Source organism: Bos grunniens, chromosome 14 (genome assembly GCF_055505025.1).
Source record: "Bos grunniens cultivar Pamir isolate PY7600 chromosome 14, Bosgru_T2T1.0, whole genome shotgun sequence".
NCBI classification, from domain to species: Eukaryota; Metazoa; Chordata; class Mammalia; order Artiodactyla; family Bovidae; genus Bos; species Bos grunniens.
Window position 1 is genome coordinate 12,684,770 of NC_141178.1, and position 21,131 is coordinate 12,705,900.

Here is a 21,131-nt window from a genome sequence, read left to right on the forward strand (position 1 = left end):
TCAGATTAATCTGCCTTTATATTGAGGATTTTTAAAAACTCACATGGAGTACTGTATGAAATACTTGGCATAAGTTATCTCATTTAATTATATCAACAACCTTGGGAAGTAAGGATCATAAAAGTATTTGTGCTCCTTGTAAAGAATTTGAAACATATAGACAGTTACAAGGAAATCAGTAATCATCCCACCGTCTAGAAATAGCTACAGTGAATGATTCTTTTCAAATTCTTTTTTTATATGCCCTCTAGGAATTTTGAACCTGTTTCTTTCCCCTTAACCTTTTACTGTGACTGTATATTTGTATATTTTTCTCCTCATCCACATGCATATTAAATTCATTATCATTAGTCATCTTTGACACCAATAGAGTGGCTTGTGCTCTGAGAGCACTTTTATATCTGCAGTCTCATTGGAGTTTCAGCACAGCCCTGTGAGGGCTCAGGACATGTACCTTGGCCCCATGTGTCAGAGGAGATGAAATCGAGAGGGATTAGACGATTTTCCCAAGTCGTACAACTCGTGACCGAGCTGATCAAAGACCCACAGCTTCCAGCTTCACTCTTGGTGCTCTGGGCAAATGAGAGCACAGCAGTAAGTGTTCGCGTTGAACTGAACAGTGATGCAGAATGTCTGCATCCTAATTCCTGGAACCCGTGTCTTTTGCCTTACCTCCCAAAAGATGTAATTAAGGATCTCGAGAGGAGGAGTTTATTTTGGATTACCTGGGTGGACCCTAAGCGCGATTATAAGAAAGAGACAGACAGAGATCAGGTAGACACATGAGAGAGGAGGTGGAGGTATAACTACGAGAGATTACGATCAGGTGGATGCAAGGCACGGAACACCTGTAGCCAGCAGAACTTGGAAGAGGCCAAAAGTAGATTTTTTCCTGCACCCTACCCTCTGGAGGGTGTGCGGCCTGGCTGACACCTTCATTTCTGACCTCTGGCCTCCAGAATTGTTAAGAATAAATTTCCCCTTGTTTTAAGTAACCAGTTTGTAGTAATTTGTTACAGTAGCCACAGGAAACTAGTATGTTGCTGTAAAAATTCACTGAAAGAACAATGTCACTGCTGGTTATGGAATCAGATAAAGGTAACCAAAGCCCATGGTGAGGCCTGGTAAAGAAGTCACACTATCTTTTCCTGTAGCCTTGTCATCTCAAAGGAGCCTATATTTGCAGACTGCCCCCCAAAAGATAATGCCTGCTTTTTTGGTCCTAGGAAACCCCTAAGGACAGCTCACAGGCTATTAAAGATGCCCAAGGGGCACTTCAGAGAAGGAGGTTGTGATGACTGGCTGGAAAAATGCCTCCTCACATGGCCAGAGTTCTTGTCGCCCCAACTTTCACTGTGAGCTTCAAGTCTCACACTCTTAGGATCTCAAAGGGCAGGGTCAGCTCATAAATTTAAATTTGTCAACAAGTGCTCCCTAACTATATTTACAACTACATTTTGCATACATAAGGAGATGATAATTCTTTAGAGGGGACAGTTCCCTTCTCTGTAAAAATTGGGGAAAAAAATAACTTCTACATATGTAACATTTTTGGGTGTTAAGAATCAGGTGGATTAATGAGTATAAAGTTACACAAACTAAGGTTCTTTTCTGTATACAAGTACCTATTTTGTTGCTATGATCACAATAATCATTACAGGGGCAGACTACTATCTACATTGCAGACTTATTCAGGTTTTACTAGTGTTTTCGTTAATGTCCTTTTTCTACTCCAGGATCCAGTCTAAGATTTCACATTTAGTTGGTTGTCTCTTTGGTGTCCTCTGGCCTGTGTTAGTGTCCCAGTCTTAGGTTGTTTTCTTGGCCTTGACAGTTCTGCTTTATACTGCTCTTGAAGTCTTGTGGGCTGTTCTTTAGTTGGATTTAATTTTTTCTTGTGGTTAGACTGGGGTAGTAGGTGTTAAGACAGAGTACATGGAAGTGAAGATCCCTCCCATGAAGTTTCATGGCGACCTCCCTGCTGGTATCAATTTTGATCTCTTGGCAAATGGCTTCATCCATTCAGGCTGTCTTAACACAATTCTGTGGACTTGGCTGGCTTATAAACGACAAACGTTTAGTCTCTCACAGGGTTCTGAAAGCTGGAAAGTCCAAGATTAAGTGCTTCTAGTTTCCTTGTGTGTGTGTGTGTGTGTGTGAAAAGTTTTGTCTGTATACAAGGTATTTTTGGAAGCTCTTGTAATACATTAAGCCTGGTATTGTCACAGCACCTAAGTTCTATGGAAAACAAAACAAAACAAATCTCAGTGTAGCTCTCATTTGAATAGGTGCGTTTTTTCTCTTTTTTTGGCTACACTGGGTCTTTGTTGCTGTACTTGGGCTTTCTCTGGTTGCAGTGATTAGAGGCTACTTTCCAGACTTCACGTTTCGGTGGCTTCCCTTGTGCTGAGCACAGGCTCCGTGCGCTCGGGCCTCAGCAGTTGCAATGGCAATCCCAGCAGTAGGGGCTGGCGGGCGGTAGCTGTGGCACATGGGCTTAGTCGCCCTGCAGCGTGTGGGATCTTCTGCAGCAGGGATCGAACCTGCGTCTCCTGCTTTACCTGGTGAATTCTTAACCATGGGGCCTCCAGGAAGTCCTGAAGGGTAGTTTTTTTATTTTTGGTCTCTTAAATATATAGTTTGGATTACTTTGTGGATTGAAAAAAAAGTTGTTTTTTTCTTTTGGATCAATATAGTGGCTGATATTTTAGTTTCTGGCCCAAAAATTCAAGATATCTTTTGAATAAAAAGAGCAGCTTTGAAAATTGGACAAAACTTCTCTCTTCCTCCTCCAACTAGGATTATAAAAATGGGCCAGAATGACAAATATTGATTCTTTTGACTCAACTGACAAACAGCCTTTCTTTGATTAAAGAATTTGAGTTACGGGTTTTATTTTATCTTAAAGGAAGAAGAAACTGTTCTTCTGTCCTAATAAAAGATCCCAACTATGAATTATACTTTTCAGAAGAGAGATGTCAAAATTACTGGGAGGAAATGAAATATTACAACTACACACAGTCCCCTACATACGAACAAGTTCTGTTCCGAGAGTACTTTTTTTTAAGTCCAGTTTGTTAGTAAGTCCAACAAAGTTAGCCTAGATACCCAACTAACACAGTTAGCTATATAGTACGGTACTGTAATAGGCTTATAATGCTTTTCACACAAATAATACATAAAAAACAAACATTAGAAATAAAACATTTTCTGTCTTACCATACAGTGCCTTGAAAAGTACAGCAGTACAGTAGGGCAGCTGGCACACGGGCTGGTGTGGAGTGAGCAGACAAGGGCAGCTACTGACCAGAGGAGGGACGGGAGGTGGGGCAGCCGAAGGACTGGCAGCAATAGGAGACGTAGGGCAAGCTGCAGCTTCCCTCGTACACCTGACGCTGATGGCACAGGATCTGGTTCTTTGCTGGATTAGCTTCTGTCTACCCTGTTGAAAAAAACGATCCAGCGACATCTGGCTACTAGCTGTTTTTTCTCGTCATAGATGACACAGTAGCGCTGGATCACATTCTGAATGGCTGGTGCAAACTCTCCTGCTGTGCCTCAAAGACTAACGGTGCCTCCTCAAATAAACAAAATCCCCTCGCCACCTCCTGCGTCGTGAATCTCTTCAGTTCTCTGTTTACTTCTTCCCTCTTTTCTCTCTTTGTCCTTTCTCTGGGCTTCCAGTGCCATCAGGTCTCTAACACATGTTTGCATCTTTGAAAGTTTGCAACTTGAAGGTTCTTATGTAGGGGACTCAGTGTAATCAGAGTTACAGGCATTTTTTTCTTTTTAAGGGATGTAGGTTCATTCCATAGGACATGACACCAGTTGGTGAAACCAAATATCTTAAAAGAATTCTTTGTAAATGTACATAGAACTTTTAATGACAACTTAGTGCAAAATACAGCATTATATGTTTTGACGCAGATCTTACTAGAAAGGAAAGACAAATATGCAGTTGTACCTTAAAAATTGTCTTTGCATAAGAGTATTTGCTTTTCTGCAGCTATAGAAAAATATGAAACATTTTCTCCTTATCCGTCTGAGATTTTCTTTTGTTGTTGTTGTTGTTGACAGCTAGGAAACTACAGTTGCATTGCTAAATTCTAAAATTCCATTGGATACCATGGGGATTAAAAGGCAGGTCTGAGAAAGTTAAGCTTTTAATTTTTTCAGAACTTGTCCACATTTTCACAAAACATGAAGGTATAACTTTCAGCATCTACAGTGATTTCCTACTGGAATACTAGTAGTCTGGGCTGAGAATGAGGAAGGTGAATTCATTGACTCTGATAACAGACAGGTCCATAGTTGACCAACTTGGCTGCATCCAAGGCCTCTCTCAGCCCAGCTCTCTTTGTGCCACACTTGCAGCAAATCATGGCTGGCCACCATTCCATTGCCGAGTCCAGAGGAAGCCAGGGCTTAAGTGTCACTGGCCTCACCTTAAGTCCCTCTCTGAAACCATTGTGGCCAAGGACACACAGGACTCTAATGGGCTATATCTGGGTCACTTGTTGGGCTCAGTGGTAAAGTTGCCTCTTTATGGCCTTGAGATTGGGGGCGGGGCAGTCATTTAAGGAAAATCAGGTGCTATGGCCAAAAGATAGACAAAATAGATATTGGACAACAGTAATAATGTCGGGTCATTGATAGAGATTTTCGTATCCAAATTTAGTATCCAAAGAGCAGGTTTCAATGCATAGTATTTTAAAGCTAAGTGCTAAATTATGGTCCCTTTGAAAACCACATTTAAAAATGAATTCTAACAAAGAAACAAAAGTTTCTCTATTCTTAAGAGTACCTGAATCTAAATCTGTATTCCAGTTTTGAAATCTTTTTTTTTTTTTTTTTTTTTGGTCTATATGCTGAGTCTTAGTTGTGGCACACAGGATTTTGATTTTCATTGCAGTGTGCAAACTCCTAATTGTGGCATGTGGGACCTGGTTCCCTGACCAGGGATCGAATCCGGGGCCCTCTGCATTGGGAGCACAGTCTTAGCCACTGGACTACCACGGAAGTCCCAGAATCTGCTTTTAAAACAAATCTAGGATTAACCACAGTTACAAATTGGCCATATGAACAGAACTAAACTCTGAAGAACTGTATTTCTATCTTTATTTCTGTTTCTCATTTACATGTGAAAGTATACACATGCCTAGTTAGTTTTCATTTTAAAGATTGTGTGTGGGATATAAGTAAATAGCACAGAAGAACCAATTTGCATTCATATTCTAGATCTTCCAATTATTGGCTTAATTGCTCTGTGCCTCAGGTTTCCCATCTGTAAAATGGGGGTGACATGGCAATATAATAGGGTGGTTGTAAGGATGAAATAGTCCACATAAAGGTGGTTTTTATAGATTAGTCACTGACATATAGAACTTTTTTGCTACAGTGTCATTATTTAGTGCTTTTTTTTTTTTCTTTCTTTTGGCCACACCATTTGGCATGTGTGGTTAATTCTCCCACCAGCTATGAAACTGTGCCCCCTGCTTTAAAAGCATGGAGTCTTAACCACTGGACCACCAGGGGAGTCCCCTCTCGGTGCTTCTTACTGATACAAATATTCTTGTTTGAATTTTTTTGGAAATTTCTTACATTAGAATTTAATATCAAATTTTTGTCTTAATGGCTCGATTTATTTAAAAAATATTATTGAACCTCCACTATCACTAAAATGCTCGGATAACCTGGGGACCCAGAATAAGGAATGAAGAGAATAGTCTCCTCACAAAAGATTTAAGTGGGGAGGTAAAAACACACATTATTCCATGCATGATAATATGGCTAGGGTATTGTAGAAATGCCAGTTATCACATAAACTTCACTTGTCAGCAGTGTATTCCCTGAGAATTTGCTGTGTAAATACCAATTATGTCTGTGTAAAATAAAAATTTGGAATCCTTTTAAGACTTTTAGACCTTTTAGAATTCAGAATCTTTTTTACGGCAACTAAGAATTGTAAAATTGAGAGACTATAATTTTTTCTTTTGTTCTTTTTTTTTTTTCAGTGTTTGAAAGATGTATGGGGATCTTGAAACCTTCAGACATAAGACAACTTCCAGCAACTTCAGGAGAAGTTTGTCTACACTCAGGCTGCAGTATTTTCAGCAAACATCATTGGACGGTGGGCGAATGCCCTATCTTTTGGTGGAATGAAAAATTTGAGCCAGTGAAGCCAAATTCTCATTGCAAGCAGCATGCTTGGCTCCTTGCTCACTGCAAACAGGCATTTAAAATGTGAATTTGAAATCGGGTGTCTCCACTACTACCAGCTAATATGGCATCATAGGTGTTTCCTAAGTTTTAAGTCTTGGGGGAAAAAATACTCCACTGACATCTGCCATCTCCACCAGGAACTCTTTTATGGAAGCTCCATTTTTGTGTGTTCCCACTCTTCTTCCCATCTTCTGCACAATCATGTGCTCTTCTGAAGTAAGAATAAGGTCTTGGAGTATGTAAGTCCCAGACTTACAGCAAGAAATGGCTCTTGGCCATCACAATGTCTTACAGTTAAAAGCCACCAAAAACTATTTTTAAAACACCTTGGAAAAGTGAGAAGAAATGGCACACCCATCACAAAACATACATAGTTTAAAAGTTGCATTTTTTTTCTCGGTATCAGTTGTAAATAAAAATGAACTAGGGGCCAAAATATAAAACCAAAAATGAAGCAGCTATGTGTAGTTATTAATTTCTAGTTTGAACTGTAACTGAATACTGTGGCTTCGTATGTATTATTTTATACTGTACTTTTCCCGTTATTGATGCTTCGGACTTTAATAAGAAATTCCATAGTTTTTAATATCACAAATGAGAATATTTGAACAATGTATTCTAGAAAGCAATATACTAACTGAAGTGAATGCTTGTATATAATAAGATAGCCTTAATCCTTTTTCTCTAATGCCTTAACTGTCGAATAATTAAAACTTTTAAAAAGCCTAGGGTTATAGTCAGCATGCTAGACTGAGAGGTGAACACTGATGTGATGAGAACAGGTGCTGCTGTCGGTGTGTGGCACTGTGGTTTAGCTGTGTTTATGCTCCAGAAGTGCAATAGTAGACACTAGCTACGTAGTACTGCTGCCTCGTGTAACTCCAAAGAGAAAAACCGAATTTGATTAACCGAGTGCACATGTTCCTTTAAGTTCCTCTTAATGTCCTTAGCTTGAATGCAATGCCATACAGATTTATGTGGCTGCTATTTTTATTTACTTTGCATTATTTTGATTAATACCTTAAATGGAAAGCCAAACAGTCCCTCTTCACTGACCAGTAATGTCCATTTAACTGCAGTAGGAAAAATAAGAAAAACCATGTTGTGTGAAAATTGGTGATAACTGGCACTTAAGATCATAAAAATAATTCTTTATACTTGGCTGCCTTAAGATGCTGTTTGCCCAGAGCTCTGAAAGACTTTAAGATAGGCAGTAATACTACAATACTACTGAATTTTTGTAGAATTGTTACATTTGATAATAAAACTTGCCTGTTTAATCTCAATGTTTGCATTCTGTTTTGTATATTAGAAGAGTTAAGGGTAACAGATGAAGGGTGTGGTGGGTAAAGCCATCTTTTCCTGAGGTGGTAGGATATTTCCTTAAGTTACTGTGAGTGTTTGTAGGTGTGCTCTGTCGTGTCTGATTCTTTGCGACCCCATGAACTGTAGCCCGCCAGGCTCCTCTGTCATGGAATTTTCCAGGGAAGAATACTGGATTGGGTCGCTATTTCCTTTTCCAGGGGATCCTCCTGACCCAGGGAATCGAACCTGCATATCCCGTACTTCCTGCATTACAGGCAGATTATTTATTGCTAAAACACAGGGGAAGCTATCAATGATTAATGCACTCCAGATACAGATTAAACAACCAGGCTTAGAGTATAAATCATTGAGACTTTGCTCCAAAAATTCTTAAAACTGTAGTCATACTTATTAATATGTGGTCCTTGTATCTTATTATTAGAACTCTGTTTGCTTGATAATTTGAAAACTTATTGGAGCCACATAAGACATTTCTTAAGAGCCATATAATAAAAGCTAGAACTCTAGTGTTTCTGAACCCCACATACTTCTTTATTCCAATTTCTCTATCTGCTAATTCTGAGTTCTCCAATATTCTCTCTAATCCAAATTTTATCCATTTTTTAGGAACTAGGTTAAGACTTCCACCATTTTAGAGTTACATATATTGACCATATCATAATTTGATGTATATACTCTTTATGGAGTTCAATTCCAGATCTAGTACATTTTTACACACATAATCTTGTTAAGTACTCATCAAGTGAAGTTTAATTCAACTGGGACACTTCTGCAATCTCAGTCCTTGCCGACATCATTTATAAGAATGAAGCAATTGCTTTCAGGTTTGTGCTTCAGCTTTGAGTCTGTGAAGAGGGAGCAGAGCCCTCTGGGCAATCTAAGGTTCTGCTCCAGCTTCCTGTACCTTTATGTCTCTGGTAGGCATTTAATGTCCAGGCTATTCCTTGCCTTAAAGAAAAACAGGTTGCCTGGGCTAAGGAGATAGCTATTTACCTCCTTGAAATAGGACCTCATATAATTGCTCCTAAGGCAGAAAAAGAACATAGGTGATGGTATGAGATTAATAAAGGCTGGTGGGAAAGAATTGAGAATAGAGAGTATATAAAAAAAAATCTTAAAGTCCGTCTCATAGGTTTATAGTTGGTTACATAATTTCTCTTCCTCTCCCTGCTTCCCCCAGCTCTTTGGGGAAAATGTTTTTAACATATACAAAAATAGAATGATGGCCACCAAGCCTCTATCCAGTTTCAACAATTACAAACTCAAAGCCAATCTTGCCTATAGATGGATTATATTATCAATTGTAAAATCTATTACATATAGGATTATATGTAGTTATATTGTTCAGTCACTACGTTGTGTCTGACTGCGATCCCATGAACTGCAGCATGCCAGGCTTCTCTGACCTTCATTTATCTCCCTGAGTGCTCAGACTCATGTCTATTGAGTCAGTGAGGCCATTCAACCATCTCGTCCTCTGTAGCTTCCTTCTCTCCCTCAATCTTTCCCAGTGTCAGGGTTTTTTCTAATGTGTCAGCTCTTCGCATCAGGTGGCCAAAGTATTGGAGCTTCAGCATCCGTCCTTCCAATGAATATTCAGAGTTGATCTCCTTTAGGATTGACTGATTTGATCTTGCTGTCCAAGGGACTCTTAAGAGTCTTCTCCAGCACCACAGATTGAAAAGCATCAGTTCTTTGGCACACAGCTTTCTTTATGGTCCAACTCTCACATCCATACATGACTTGAAAAAACCATAGCTTTGACCATTCAGACCTTTGTCGGCAAACTGGTATCTACTTTTTAATACTGTCTAGGTTTGTCATAGCTATTCTTCCAAGGAGCAAGTGTCTTTTAATTGCATGGCTGCAGTCACCATCCACATTGACTTTGGAGCCCAAAATGAAATCTGATAGTTTCCACATTTTCCCCATCTATTTGCCATGAAGTGATGGGATTGGATGCCATGATCTTAGTTTTTTGAATGCCGAATTTTAAGCCAGCTTTTTCACTCCTCTTTCACCTTCATCAAGAGGCTCTTTAGTTCCTCCTCACCTTCTGCCATTAAAGTGGCATCATCTGGATATCTGAGATTTGTTGATATTTCTCCTAGCAATCTTGATTCCAGCTTGTGATTCATCCAGCCCAGCATTTTTCATTATGTTCTCTGCATATAAGTTAAATAAGCAGGGTGACAATATACATTCTTGAAGTATCCTTTCCCAGTTTAGAACGAGTCTGTTGTTCCATGTCCAGTTCTAACTTGCTTCTCATCCTGTATACAGGTTTCTCAGGAAGCAGGTAATGTGGTCTGGTATTCCCATCTCATTAAGAATATTCCAGTTTGTTGTGATCTGCACATCCAAAGGCTTTAGCATAGTCCATAAAGCAGAAATAAAGATGATTTTTTGGAATTCCTTTCCTTTTCCATGATCCACTGTATGTTGGCAATTTGATCTCTGGTTCCTCTACCTTTTCTAAATCCAGCTTGTACATCTGGAAGTTCTCAGTTTACATGCTGCTGAAGCCTATCTTGAAGGAATTTGAGCATAATCTTGCTGGCATGTGAAATGATTGCAACTGTTCAGCAATTTGAATATTCTTTGGCATTGCCTTTCTTTGGAATTGGAATGAAAACTGACCTTTTCCAGATTATATAGATTATCCATATATCTTTCCACTTTTCCCACTGTTGTATTATTTTGAAGCAAATTCTTAGGGCCAAGATTAAAATGGAACTCCAAGTATAAAACTGGGCCATGGTAGGAAGTGTTTTAATGAGAAGTGTGTGTGCTCAGTCATGTCTGACTCTTTGTGACCCCATGGATGGTAGCTCACAGGCTCCTCTGTCCAGGGAATTTTCCAGGCAAGAATACTGGAGCGGGGTGCCATTTCCCCCTCAGAGATAGAACCCAAGTCTCTTGGATCTCCTGCATTGGCAGGCAGATTCTTTACCACTGCACTACCTGGGTAGCTTCTTAGTGAGAAGAAGCAAAGGCTAAATAGGACTGAACTGGTAGAAATAATTCGGTTTCTGAATTTCTGCAATTGTGCTTTGTAATCCATTCCCTATCCCATGTGCCAATATGAGACACAGACTAGACAGGATATGGTGTAAACTGAGGACTGGAAGGCCACCAGGATGGAATTTGGGAATGAGAGCCCTGAATGAGTACCATAGGGAGAAATTGTTTTTCTACATTCTTGCTGCCTTTTTTAAGTGAGTTTTGAGGCCAAGATCCTAAGGGATCAAAGGTTCGAAAACAAATGACTAGCTCCTAACTTAGAAAACTTAAAGGGAAATGTCCATATTTCAGTGTACTTCCCCTCAGTTACTTTACGTGGAAAGTGGAGGGATATTTCAAGCCAAAACCAAGCTGATAATCATTACCTTGGAAGAGTATACAACCAAACACTGAGAATATGTATAAATTATATTATATATATATATAAAGCACAATAAAAACCACTGTGTAGGTTAAATGAATCTTCACAATAACCTATTAGGTGGTGCTGGTGGTAGAGAACCACCTGCCGATGCAGGAGACATAAGAGGCTCAGGTTTTATCCCTCCGTCAGGAAGATCCCCTGCAGGAGGGCACAGCAACCCACTCCAGTATTCCTGCCTGACGTATCCCATGGATAGAGGAGTCTGGCAGGCGGCAGTCCATGGGGTGGCAAAGAACCGGACACTATAGAAGCGACTTAGCATTTATTAAAAATAGCAACACTATTATTATTTTTACTGACCAGGAAATTAAGTGTAGGTTAAGTAGTATCTGTCTTGGCTGCCCAGAAAGTACAGGAAAGGATCTAGAAGATAAAGATTTGGACTCTAGTTGATGTGATTAGTGCTCTCATAACTGCTTCTTAGTAGTTCTGGCTCTTTTCCTAGCATTGCACAAATACAATCCATCATTACAGAGTCATAGAGTTGGGCTTCAAAATGTTCCTTTGGTCTGCCTTTTCACGTTATTACCACTGTGCCATCAGTTCAGCTGCTGAATTATTCAGCAGCTACATACTGTTGCTGTGCTAAAAGGCAATGTTGATAAATGAGTAACAAAGCTGCTGATTGCACACTCAAATTTGAGCCAGTGTTTTTTAACCCATATGAAACCAATATGATAGTGGCGTTAAACACTAGAAACATATTTTAAAAAATCAAAATGGAATTTTCATCTTGTTCTGGATGGTTCTCAGCTTGTATGTGTGTGTACGTGTGTGACAGAGACAGAGAGAGAAAGAGATTCATCCTTCCTTCCCTGATGGTGTTTCTCATGGTTTCTTCCTTAGCCACCTTCTCTCTTTTCTGGGCAAATTCAATAACTTACTTCTGCATTCTTGTTTGAAGCTACCAGCTTAAAAACCCAACAGTTCAATGGACATTTATTTCCATTTAAATATCTCTCTGGGCATTTCAAATGCAACATGCTAAAAACAAACGTATCTTCCTATGTTAGCAGGTCTGAAAACCTGCTCCATATGTTTTCTCTACTTCAGGAGCCAGCACCACATAGTACCAAGTATTAACGTTAAGAAAGCCATGTGTGACTTCCTCACCTCACCATCCTCACCATCAGCATCTCTCATCAGTGCTTTGCCCCAGTATTGAATCCGTGCTGCAAATTCTGCTTTCCTCTATTGCCAGAATGCTTTTCTATAAGAATAATATTTCAAATTATTACATTTTAAAATAAAAATGTTTATTTATTTGGCTGCACTGGTCTTTAGTTGCAGCATGCTGAATCCTTAGCTTCAGCATATGAACTCATAGTTGTAGTATCTAGTTCCCTAACCAGGGATCAAACCTGGGCCCTGGGCATTGGGAGTCCAGAGTCTTAGCCACTGGACCACCAGGGAAGTCCTTGATTACATGTTTTGAAACCACTTTATTGAAGTATTATTGAGATATAAAGACTGTACAACTTGGTGTGTGCAACTTGGTGAGTTGGATCATAGAAAAAGCAAGAAACTTCCAGAAAAACATCTACTTCTGCTTCATTGACTACCCCAAAGCCTTTCACTATGTGGATCACTATAAACTGTGGAAAATTCTTAAAGAGATGGGAATACCAGAGTACCTTACCTGCCTCCTGAGAAACCTGTATGCAGGTCAAGAAGCAACAGTTATAACCAGACATGGAACAACGGACTGGTTCAAAGGAGTGACTTGGGAAAGGAGTGTGTCAAAGCTGAATATTGTTACCCTGCTTATTTAACTTAAATGCAGAGTACATCATGAGAAATGCCGGACTGGATGAAGCACAAGCTGAAATTAAGATTGCCGTGAGAAATATCAATAACCTCAGATATGCAGATGACACCACCCTTATGGCAGAAAGCGAAGAGGAACTAAAGAGCCTCTTGATGAAAGTGTAAGAGGAGAGTGAAGAAGTTGGCTTAACACTCAACATTCAAAAAACGAAGATCATGGCATCTGGTCCCATCACTTCATGGCAAAGAGATGGGGAAACAATGGAAACTGTGACAGACTTTATTTTTGGGGGCTCCAAAATCACTGCAGATAGTGACTGCAGCCATGAAATTAAAAGATGCTTGCTCCTTGGAAGGAAAGTTTTGACAAACCTGCTGCTGCTGCTGCTGCTATGTTGCTTCACTCGTGTCCGACTCTGTGCAACCCCATAGACGGCAGCCCACCAGGCTCTCCCGTCCCTGGGATTCTCCAGGCAAGAACACTGGAATGGGTTGCCATTTCCTTCTCCAATGCATGAAAGTGAAAAGTGAAAGTGAAGTCACTCAGTCGTTTCTGACTCTTCACTACCCCATGGACTGCAGCCTACCAGGCTCCTCCGTCCATGGGATTTTCTAGGCAAGAATTCTAGAGTGGGGTGCCATCGCCTTCTCCATGACAAACCTAGACAGTGTATTTAAAAGCAGAAATGTCACTTTGCTGACAAAGGTCTGTATAGTCAGAGCTATGGTTTTTCCAGTGGTCATGTATCGATGTGAGAGTTGGACCATGAAGAAGGCTGAGTGCCAAAGAATTGATGCTTTTGAACTGTGGTGTTGGAGAAGACTCTTGAGAGTCCCATGGACTGCAAGGAGATCAAACCAGTCAGTCCTAAAGGAAATCAACCCTGAACATTCATTGGAAGGATTGATGCTGAAGCTGAAACTCCAATACTTTGGCCATCTAATGCGAAGAGCCATCTCATTGGAAAAGATCTTGATGCTGGGAAAGATTGAGCGCAGGAGGAGAAGGGGACAACAGAGGAGAAGATCGTTGGATGGCATCCCCGACTCAATGGACATGAGTTTGAGCAAGCTCCAAGAGATGGTGAAGAACAGGGAAGCCTGGCGTGCTGCAGTCCATGGGGTCGCAGAGTCACTCAGGACTAAGTGACTTAACAGCATACTAGGTAAGCATATTAGTGAAACCATCACCAGAATCAATGCCACAAATATCACCTCCAAAAATTTCCTCCCACCCTCTTTAACTTTTGTGTGGGTGTGTGATAAGAACACAACAAAGTGATTATGTGTTCTTCACATCTTTTCTACTAAAGGTTTCCACTTGCCGTTTAAAATACCCAAACGTATTACTGCATGCTATTGGGTGAGCTGATGTCTGCCTACCTCTTGAGTTTTATTCAAGGCAGCCTTACTCTCATGCTCTATACTCTGTTGTCTTTTTTCCAGGTTGTTGCAGGAGTGATGCACTGTTTTTTTCTGTTATCTTTCTCTTCACTGACTAACTGCTATGCAGAATTCTTACCTTTCCATGGAAGGCCTTTCCTGACCCACTAGGCTCTGTAAATCTCTCTATAATCTGCTCCCCAGATTGTAACTTCAATCAAGGTAAAGTGTATCTTCTTCCCCACTGAATCCTTAGTGACTAGGCAGCACTTGGGATATATACAATAAGTATCTGTTGAATGAATAAGTGTATGTTCGTTCCTGCAGGTGAAAAGGAATGTGCTTTATGCAGTTTTCCTTTAAAGTTGTCTATAAATTTAAATCTTAAAAGTAAAAAATTGTTTTTCTTTAGCACCAGTTAAAATGTTAGTATAATCTAGTTATTAACAGTATGCGTTTTACACTAAAATGTAAAATCAGAGTCACCTTTCACATTGATGTACACATTCAAAGAGAAAGTTTGGTATGGAATTCACCCAAACATGATTTTGGATGCCTCTGCCATCTCCAGGACTCACAATGACTTTTCAGGGTCCTATTCTCAACCAGAGTGCTTATGTGGAACTGTAACAAAATTTTAAATATTTATCTATATTTAAATCATGTCATAATTGGTGAACAGATTTTTTCTTTTCTTTTTTTTTTTACTGTATTAAGGAAAAAAAAACCATGGCAATTACCCTGTTACACTTAAATTGTTATGGTGATACATCATAATTTTGCTGGGAAAACTTTTCCCCCCACAATCACTGTATGCTTTTGGTTTTAAGATATATCCGTACTTTGGAGTGCGACCAGTCCTCCACACAGCTGGTCTAGATATACCCGATCAGTCACCTGCACTGACTGGCTGCCTGAGGAGTAGATCAGTGGTAGCTCTGGGGGCACCAGGCCATCCAAGTTCTAGCTGGAGCCATTTTCAGGGTGGGAAGACGGCATCAGCAGTTTCATGTTATCAGTGCTTGGGGAACGGCAGATTCTTTTCTGAATTAATAATTGATGTACTTAGAATCCACCTGCTATGCCTTCCCTCTATCGTGAGAAAGAATTTAATCTGTTATTTACATGGGTCCAGAATGCCGGAGAGTAATCAACGCTAGGGAGCTCCTCACGGGGCAATCTCAATCCATAAATAGGGTCGACAAAGGAACAAAAAGCCAAACCAAACCAAAAGCAGCATACTTAATTAAGTGGAAATTTCAAATAAATAACAAGTAATTTTTAGCTTACGCTGGCCCAAATATTGCATGGAGCATATTATACTAAAATGTCCTATATTACCTGGCAATTCTAATATTCAATTAAACTAAATTTCACAAATATTTACTTACTTAGTTACCTGAGGGCTTACTTACCTGAAAGAAGAGAGGATGAAATCTTGGTCTACTAAAATAGAAGCTTTGCCTGGAAAAATCTTAATAATAAGCCATTTAGTACCACTAATTTTTTTATTAATAAATGAAAGAATGTGTTTAATGAATTAATGATTTCTTATGACTAATCTGGTTAAAAAAAAAGTCTCTTCCTGGAGGAGTTTTAACTGTAGGAAAAAACTATACTTTAGAAGATGTCCTAGAGTTCAGTTGTCTATGTTCACATGTCCTGTGTTCAATTTAAAAATATTTAAATAGATACACATTGTTTAATGTTTTCCCACTGGGGAGGCTTATACAGTTTCCCAGTTTGACTATTGCTTTTTATGATTGTGATTCTTCCAGTTAGTGGAAGAGGAAGACAGCCGATCCTTGTGAGTGATAACAGAGCAAATACATTCAGGAGGCACTGAAGTACAGCTTCAAACAATGAGGAAAAAGTGAGGCCTGCTTGAGAAACAACTGCAGGAGCAACTGACAATATAGCCCTTTATTTCCTCTTTTACAGAAAAAGCTTAGAAAAAAATTAATTCATAATCACAAGAAGAACTAATGACAAGCTAAGACAAAACAGCGTCTAACCACAGTTCTCATGGTTAGTGTGAAACATACAACTTATCTAAGACATCCACAGCTCATACTATTATCAGCAACTTTTAAATTAATTACCAACATAGTCTACAACATGTTTCAAAGAGTTGAAAGAACAGGATAAAACATGACCAAAGTACAAGTCAGAATATAATGCTGGTAAGAGTGTTATGTGTTTTCAAGGACTAATTGATCATACCTGGTTCAGACTTCACAAAGGAGATGGTATTGAGGCTAACTTAAATATGTTACTTAATGGATAATTACAAATTTATGACATAATAAAGGTGAGAAAGAGTTCCATATCTTTAATAGAAGAAAAGCTGAACTAATGCAAAGATTTCACACTAATTATTCTATACGCTAAGATGGAGAGTTAGATAGAAGAGTATCCTTTAAAACAGTCTTTACTTGTATTTTTTTTCGTTTCAAGTAGGTGAGTTTTCAGGGGCTTTTGTTTTGTATTTGTCTCATGTTCTGGAAACAAACAGTACTTGGCACACAGAAGGCACATGATCAATTTTAAGATAGAAACCTTAACACTCATTATCAGCTCATCATTTATCACATCCAGTTGGTCACTAGGCCCTGTAGATTTTACCTCCAGCATTTTTTGAATCCGTTCTCTTTGAACACTTTTATTTCCATTGTCTTATTTCAAGCCTTTATTTTTTTAACCCAGTTACTACAATACCCTTCTAATCTACATTTTCTTAAAAGACTTAACTTCTTAAACAAAGCATTTCACATCAAGCCCTAAAAATATCCATTGCACACAAAAGGGGTCCTTAAGCTTCTAGGTGGTGGTTTAGCCTCTAAATCGTGTCCGACTCTTGCAGCCCCAGGGACTGTATCCCACCAAGCTCCTCTGTCCATGGGATTTCCCAGGCAAGAATACTGGAGTGGGTTGCTGTTTCCTTCTCCAGAGGATCTTCCCAACCCAGAGATGGAACCAGGGTCTCTTGCATTGCAGGCGGATTCTTTACCAATTGAGCCACCAGGGAAGCCAAACTTCTAGAGGTGGCAGCAAATCATACTGTTCTTTGAGTGTAGACTGTAAATGAAAGACCATTTGAGAAAATCTGAAGTGTTTAGGATTGGTCAAGATGAGGCAAAGGTTAATGAAACGACCCTTCAAATTCTGGATGGGAAACTAGCAGCCCATGGTTTGCAGTCATAAAATGGTCCATGAAGTCAGGATCAGAAGTTATCATTCTGATTATCACACATATTAGGATCACGTGTGCGCCTGGTTGTGTATATTACCATCTGGAATCACCTGGTCTTATCGAGTTATGGAGTGACCTAATGAAAGCTCAGCTATGCTGCTGCTGCTGCTAAGTCGCTTCACTGTCCGACTCTGTGCAACCCCATAGACGGCAGCCCACCAGACTCCCCCATCCCTGAGATTCTCCAGGCAAGAACACTGGAGTGGGTTGCCATTTCCTTCTCCAATGCATGAAAGTGAAAAGTGAAAGTGAATTCGCTCAGTCGTGTCTGACCCTCAACGACCCCATGGACTGCAGCCTTCCAGGCTCCTCCATCCATGGGATTTTCCAGGCAAAGTACTGGAGTGGGGTGCCATTGCCTTCTCCGAAGCTCGGCTATACTGCCAGGTAAATGGCGACATCTTGAGCAGTCAGGGGTACATCTTTTTGAATGAAGTTGATATTTGGAACAAAAAACATCTTATTTTTCTCATAGGGAAATTACACTGGTTCAGGGATAAAATGATTCATTCTCAGTCTTATGGGAAGGTTTAGGGTTCAAGGGAAGAATGTTCCTATTAGGGAACACAATCACAATTCCACCGATTTGTATCTGAAGATTGAATAAGTATCTCTCCTTTCATATTCCTATTTAATTTCGAGAATCACTATTTTTTCTCTTTTTCTACTTCTGTGTAGCGCATATACGACCTGAGGAATGGTCATCACCTCAAGACCCTTGACATGGAAAACAGTGGCCCTCATGAAGTGGAGCTCTGCTTGTTTCTCATCTGATAAGCAGGGCACTGAAATCTGCTGCTTGTGTACATAGGTTCTTGTGGTTTTCAGTGACCAACAGTTTTGTTCTCTCTTAGTTTTGACTCAGGCCTTTTTGGGGCAACTAGTGTCTTCCCATAGAAACCCATGTTTCTAACTCCTTGTCCAATGTTACTTGTCAGGCAAGAAATATTTACAGGTGACCAAAGGCATAAAAAGAGTTCCTGGAACTGTTTTTGCATAGCACTGAAAGCTGATAGCTTCTCTCCAAATACCCTGACTTAATATAGGTGCTATTAGGAAGGAGACTCTTGCTGTCTGCTAAAAATGGGACAGCCATCATTACCCCATGACTTCAGTGAGTTCCTGTGCTTTTTTCCTCTCATTCTATAATGGGCATTTTATCAGTTCTTAAATTTACTTCTTCCTACTGTTGAAACGCATGAATGCAAAGTGCTATGACCCAGATAACCACGATAGTGTGGTCACTCACCTAGAACCAGACATCCTGGAGTGCGAAGTCAAGAAGGCCTTAGGAAGCCTTCCCACAAAGCTAGTGGAGGCCATGGAATTCCAGCTGAGCTATTTAAAATTCTAAAGGATGATGCTGTTAAAGTGCTGCTCTCAATATGTCAGGAAATTTGGAAAACTCAGAAGTGGCCACAGGATTGGAAAATGTCAGCTTTCATTTCAATCCCAAAGAAGGGCAAAGCCAAAGTATGTTCAAATTACCATACAATGTGATGCTCAAAATCCTTCAAGCTAGGTGGCACTAGTGGTAAAGAAACCGCCTGCCAATGCTGGAGTTGTAAGAGATGCAAGTTTGATCCCTGGGTGAGGGAAGATCCCCTGGAGAAGGAAATGACAACCCACTCCAGTATTCTTGCCTGGGAAATCCCATGGACAGAGGAGCTCAACGGGTCTCAGTTCATGGGGTCGCAAAAATTCAGAGACCACTGAAGCGACTTAGCACAGCATACAGGCTTCAGTAGTATGTGAACTGAGAACTTCCAGATGTACAAACTGAGTTTTCAAGAGGCAGAGGAACTAGAGATCAAATTGCCTACATTTGTCGGATCATAGAGAAAGCAAGGGAGCTCCAGAAAAATATCTGTTTTATTGACTGTGCTAAAGCCTTTGACTGTGTGGATCACAATAAACTGTGGAAAATTCTTAAAGAGATGGGAGTACCGGGTTACCCTACCTGTCTGCTGAGAAATCTGTAGGTAGGTCAAGAAGCAACAGTTAGAATTGGACATAGAACTGACTGGTTCAAAATTGGGAAAGCAGTATGACAATGCTGTATATTGTCATCCTGCTTATTTAGCTTATATGCAGAATATTTCATGTGAAATGCCAGCCTGGGTGAGTCACAAGCTGAAATCAAGATTCCTGGGAGAAATTTCAACAACCTTAGATACGCAGATAATACCACTCTAACGGCAGAAAGTGAAGAGGAACTAAAGAGCCTCTTTGATGAGGGTGAAAAGCTGACTTAAAACGCAGCATTCAAAAACCTAAGATCATGGCATCCAGTCCCATCAGTTAATGGCAAATAGAAGCGGAAAAAGTGGAAGCAGTGACAGATTTTATTTTCTTGGGTTCCAAAATCACTCCAGACAATGACTGCAACCATGCAATTAAAAGATGCTTGCTCCTTGGAAGGAAAGCTATGACAAACCCAGCCAGTGTATTCAAAAGCAGAGGCATCTTTTTAATATGTGACAAAGTCAAAGCTAAGGTTTTTTTAGTAGTCATGTACAGATGTGACAGGTGGACTGGAAAGAAGGCTGAGCGCCAAAGAATTGATGGTTTTGAACTGCCGTCCTAGAGAAGACTCTTGAGAATCCCTTGGAGAGCAAGGAGCTTAAACCGAAATCTAAAGGAAATCAACCCAAAATATTCATTTGAAGGACTGTTGCTAAAGTTGAAGCTCCAATAGTTCCGCCCCCTGATGTGAAGAGCTGACTTACTGGGAAAGACTCTGACTCTGGGAAAGACTGAAGGCAGAAGGAGAAGGGCTGCATCAGAGGATAAGATGGTTAGAAAGTATCACTGACTCAATGGTCATGAATCTGAGTAAACTCCGGAAGGTAGTGAAGGACAGGAGAGCCTGTCATGCTGTAGTCCATGGGGACACAAATACAAGACTTAATGACTGAACGACAACAACACTGTTGAGGGGGAAAGATCCAGGTATATTTGGAGAATGCCTGATACAATAACAGTGAAGACAAACAGTATGACAAGTTAGAACTACGCTCCATTGCTGTGGAATACCTAAACTGCACCCTCTCCTCTACACTGGCCGTAGTATTACTGTTTGTAAAAGAATATTATGAAATGCAGATACATTTGTTTAACCATTTGGGCGGTTAAGACACTTAAGTTCCAAGTACAAGCTTTTTTCTTGTAAATGTCTGCTGCTGCTGCTGCTGCTGCTAAGTCGCTTCAGTCGTGTCCGACTCTGTGTGACCCCATAGACGGCAGCCCACCAGGCGCCCCCGTCCCTGGGATTCTCCAGGCAAGAACACTGGAGTGGGTTGCCATTTCCTTCTCCAATGCATGAAAGTGAAAAGTGAAAGTGAAGTCGCTCAGTCGTGTCCGACTCTTAGTGACCCCATGGACTGCAGCCTACAAGGCTCCTCTGTCCATGGGATTTTCCAGGCAAGAGTCCTGGAGTGGGTTGCCGTTGCCTTCTCCGTCTTGTAAATGTCTAGCGGGCTACTAAACCAATGTGCCAACAACCCAAAGGGGTTTTGCCGCGCTCTGAAGGCACTCTGAGGATTCAGGAGCCCTGGCTCAGACTAGCTTGGTGACTTAGACTCGCTGGACCTCCTTTTCCTCTCTGTAAAATGGAGCAGGTACGGGGGCTGGATCTGGATATTCTCTGGACTGTGCGGTGATTAGTCACTCAGTCGTGTCTGACTCTTTGCGACCCTGTGGACTGCTGCCCACCAGGCTCCTATGTCCACT

General features: G+C 40.4%; 1 protein-coding gene across 14 annotated transcripts in view; it reads left to right on the forward strand.

The window, feature by feature from the left end:
• ESRP1 (epithelial splicing regulatory protein 1) overlaps positions 1-7,508 on the forward strand; it is a 60,278-nt gene extending 52,770 nt beyond the window's left edge. For 13 of the 14 annotated variants that reach the window (XR_015140482.1, XR_015140484.1, XR_015140486.1 and 10 more), the window contains one exon: positions 6,015-7,508. Coding sequence is in view for 4 of the 14 variants with exons in the window: in XM_086335930.1 (XP_086192056.1) it covers positions 6,015-6,041 (27 nt within the window). In the remaining 10 variants the exon portion in view is untranslated. The remainder of the gene's footprint in view (positions 1-6,014) is intronic. The other variant, XR_015140483.1, reaches the window with a different exon arrangement.
• Positions 7,509-21,131: the final 13,623 nt, after the last annotated feature.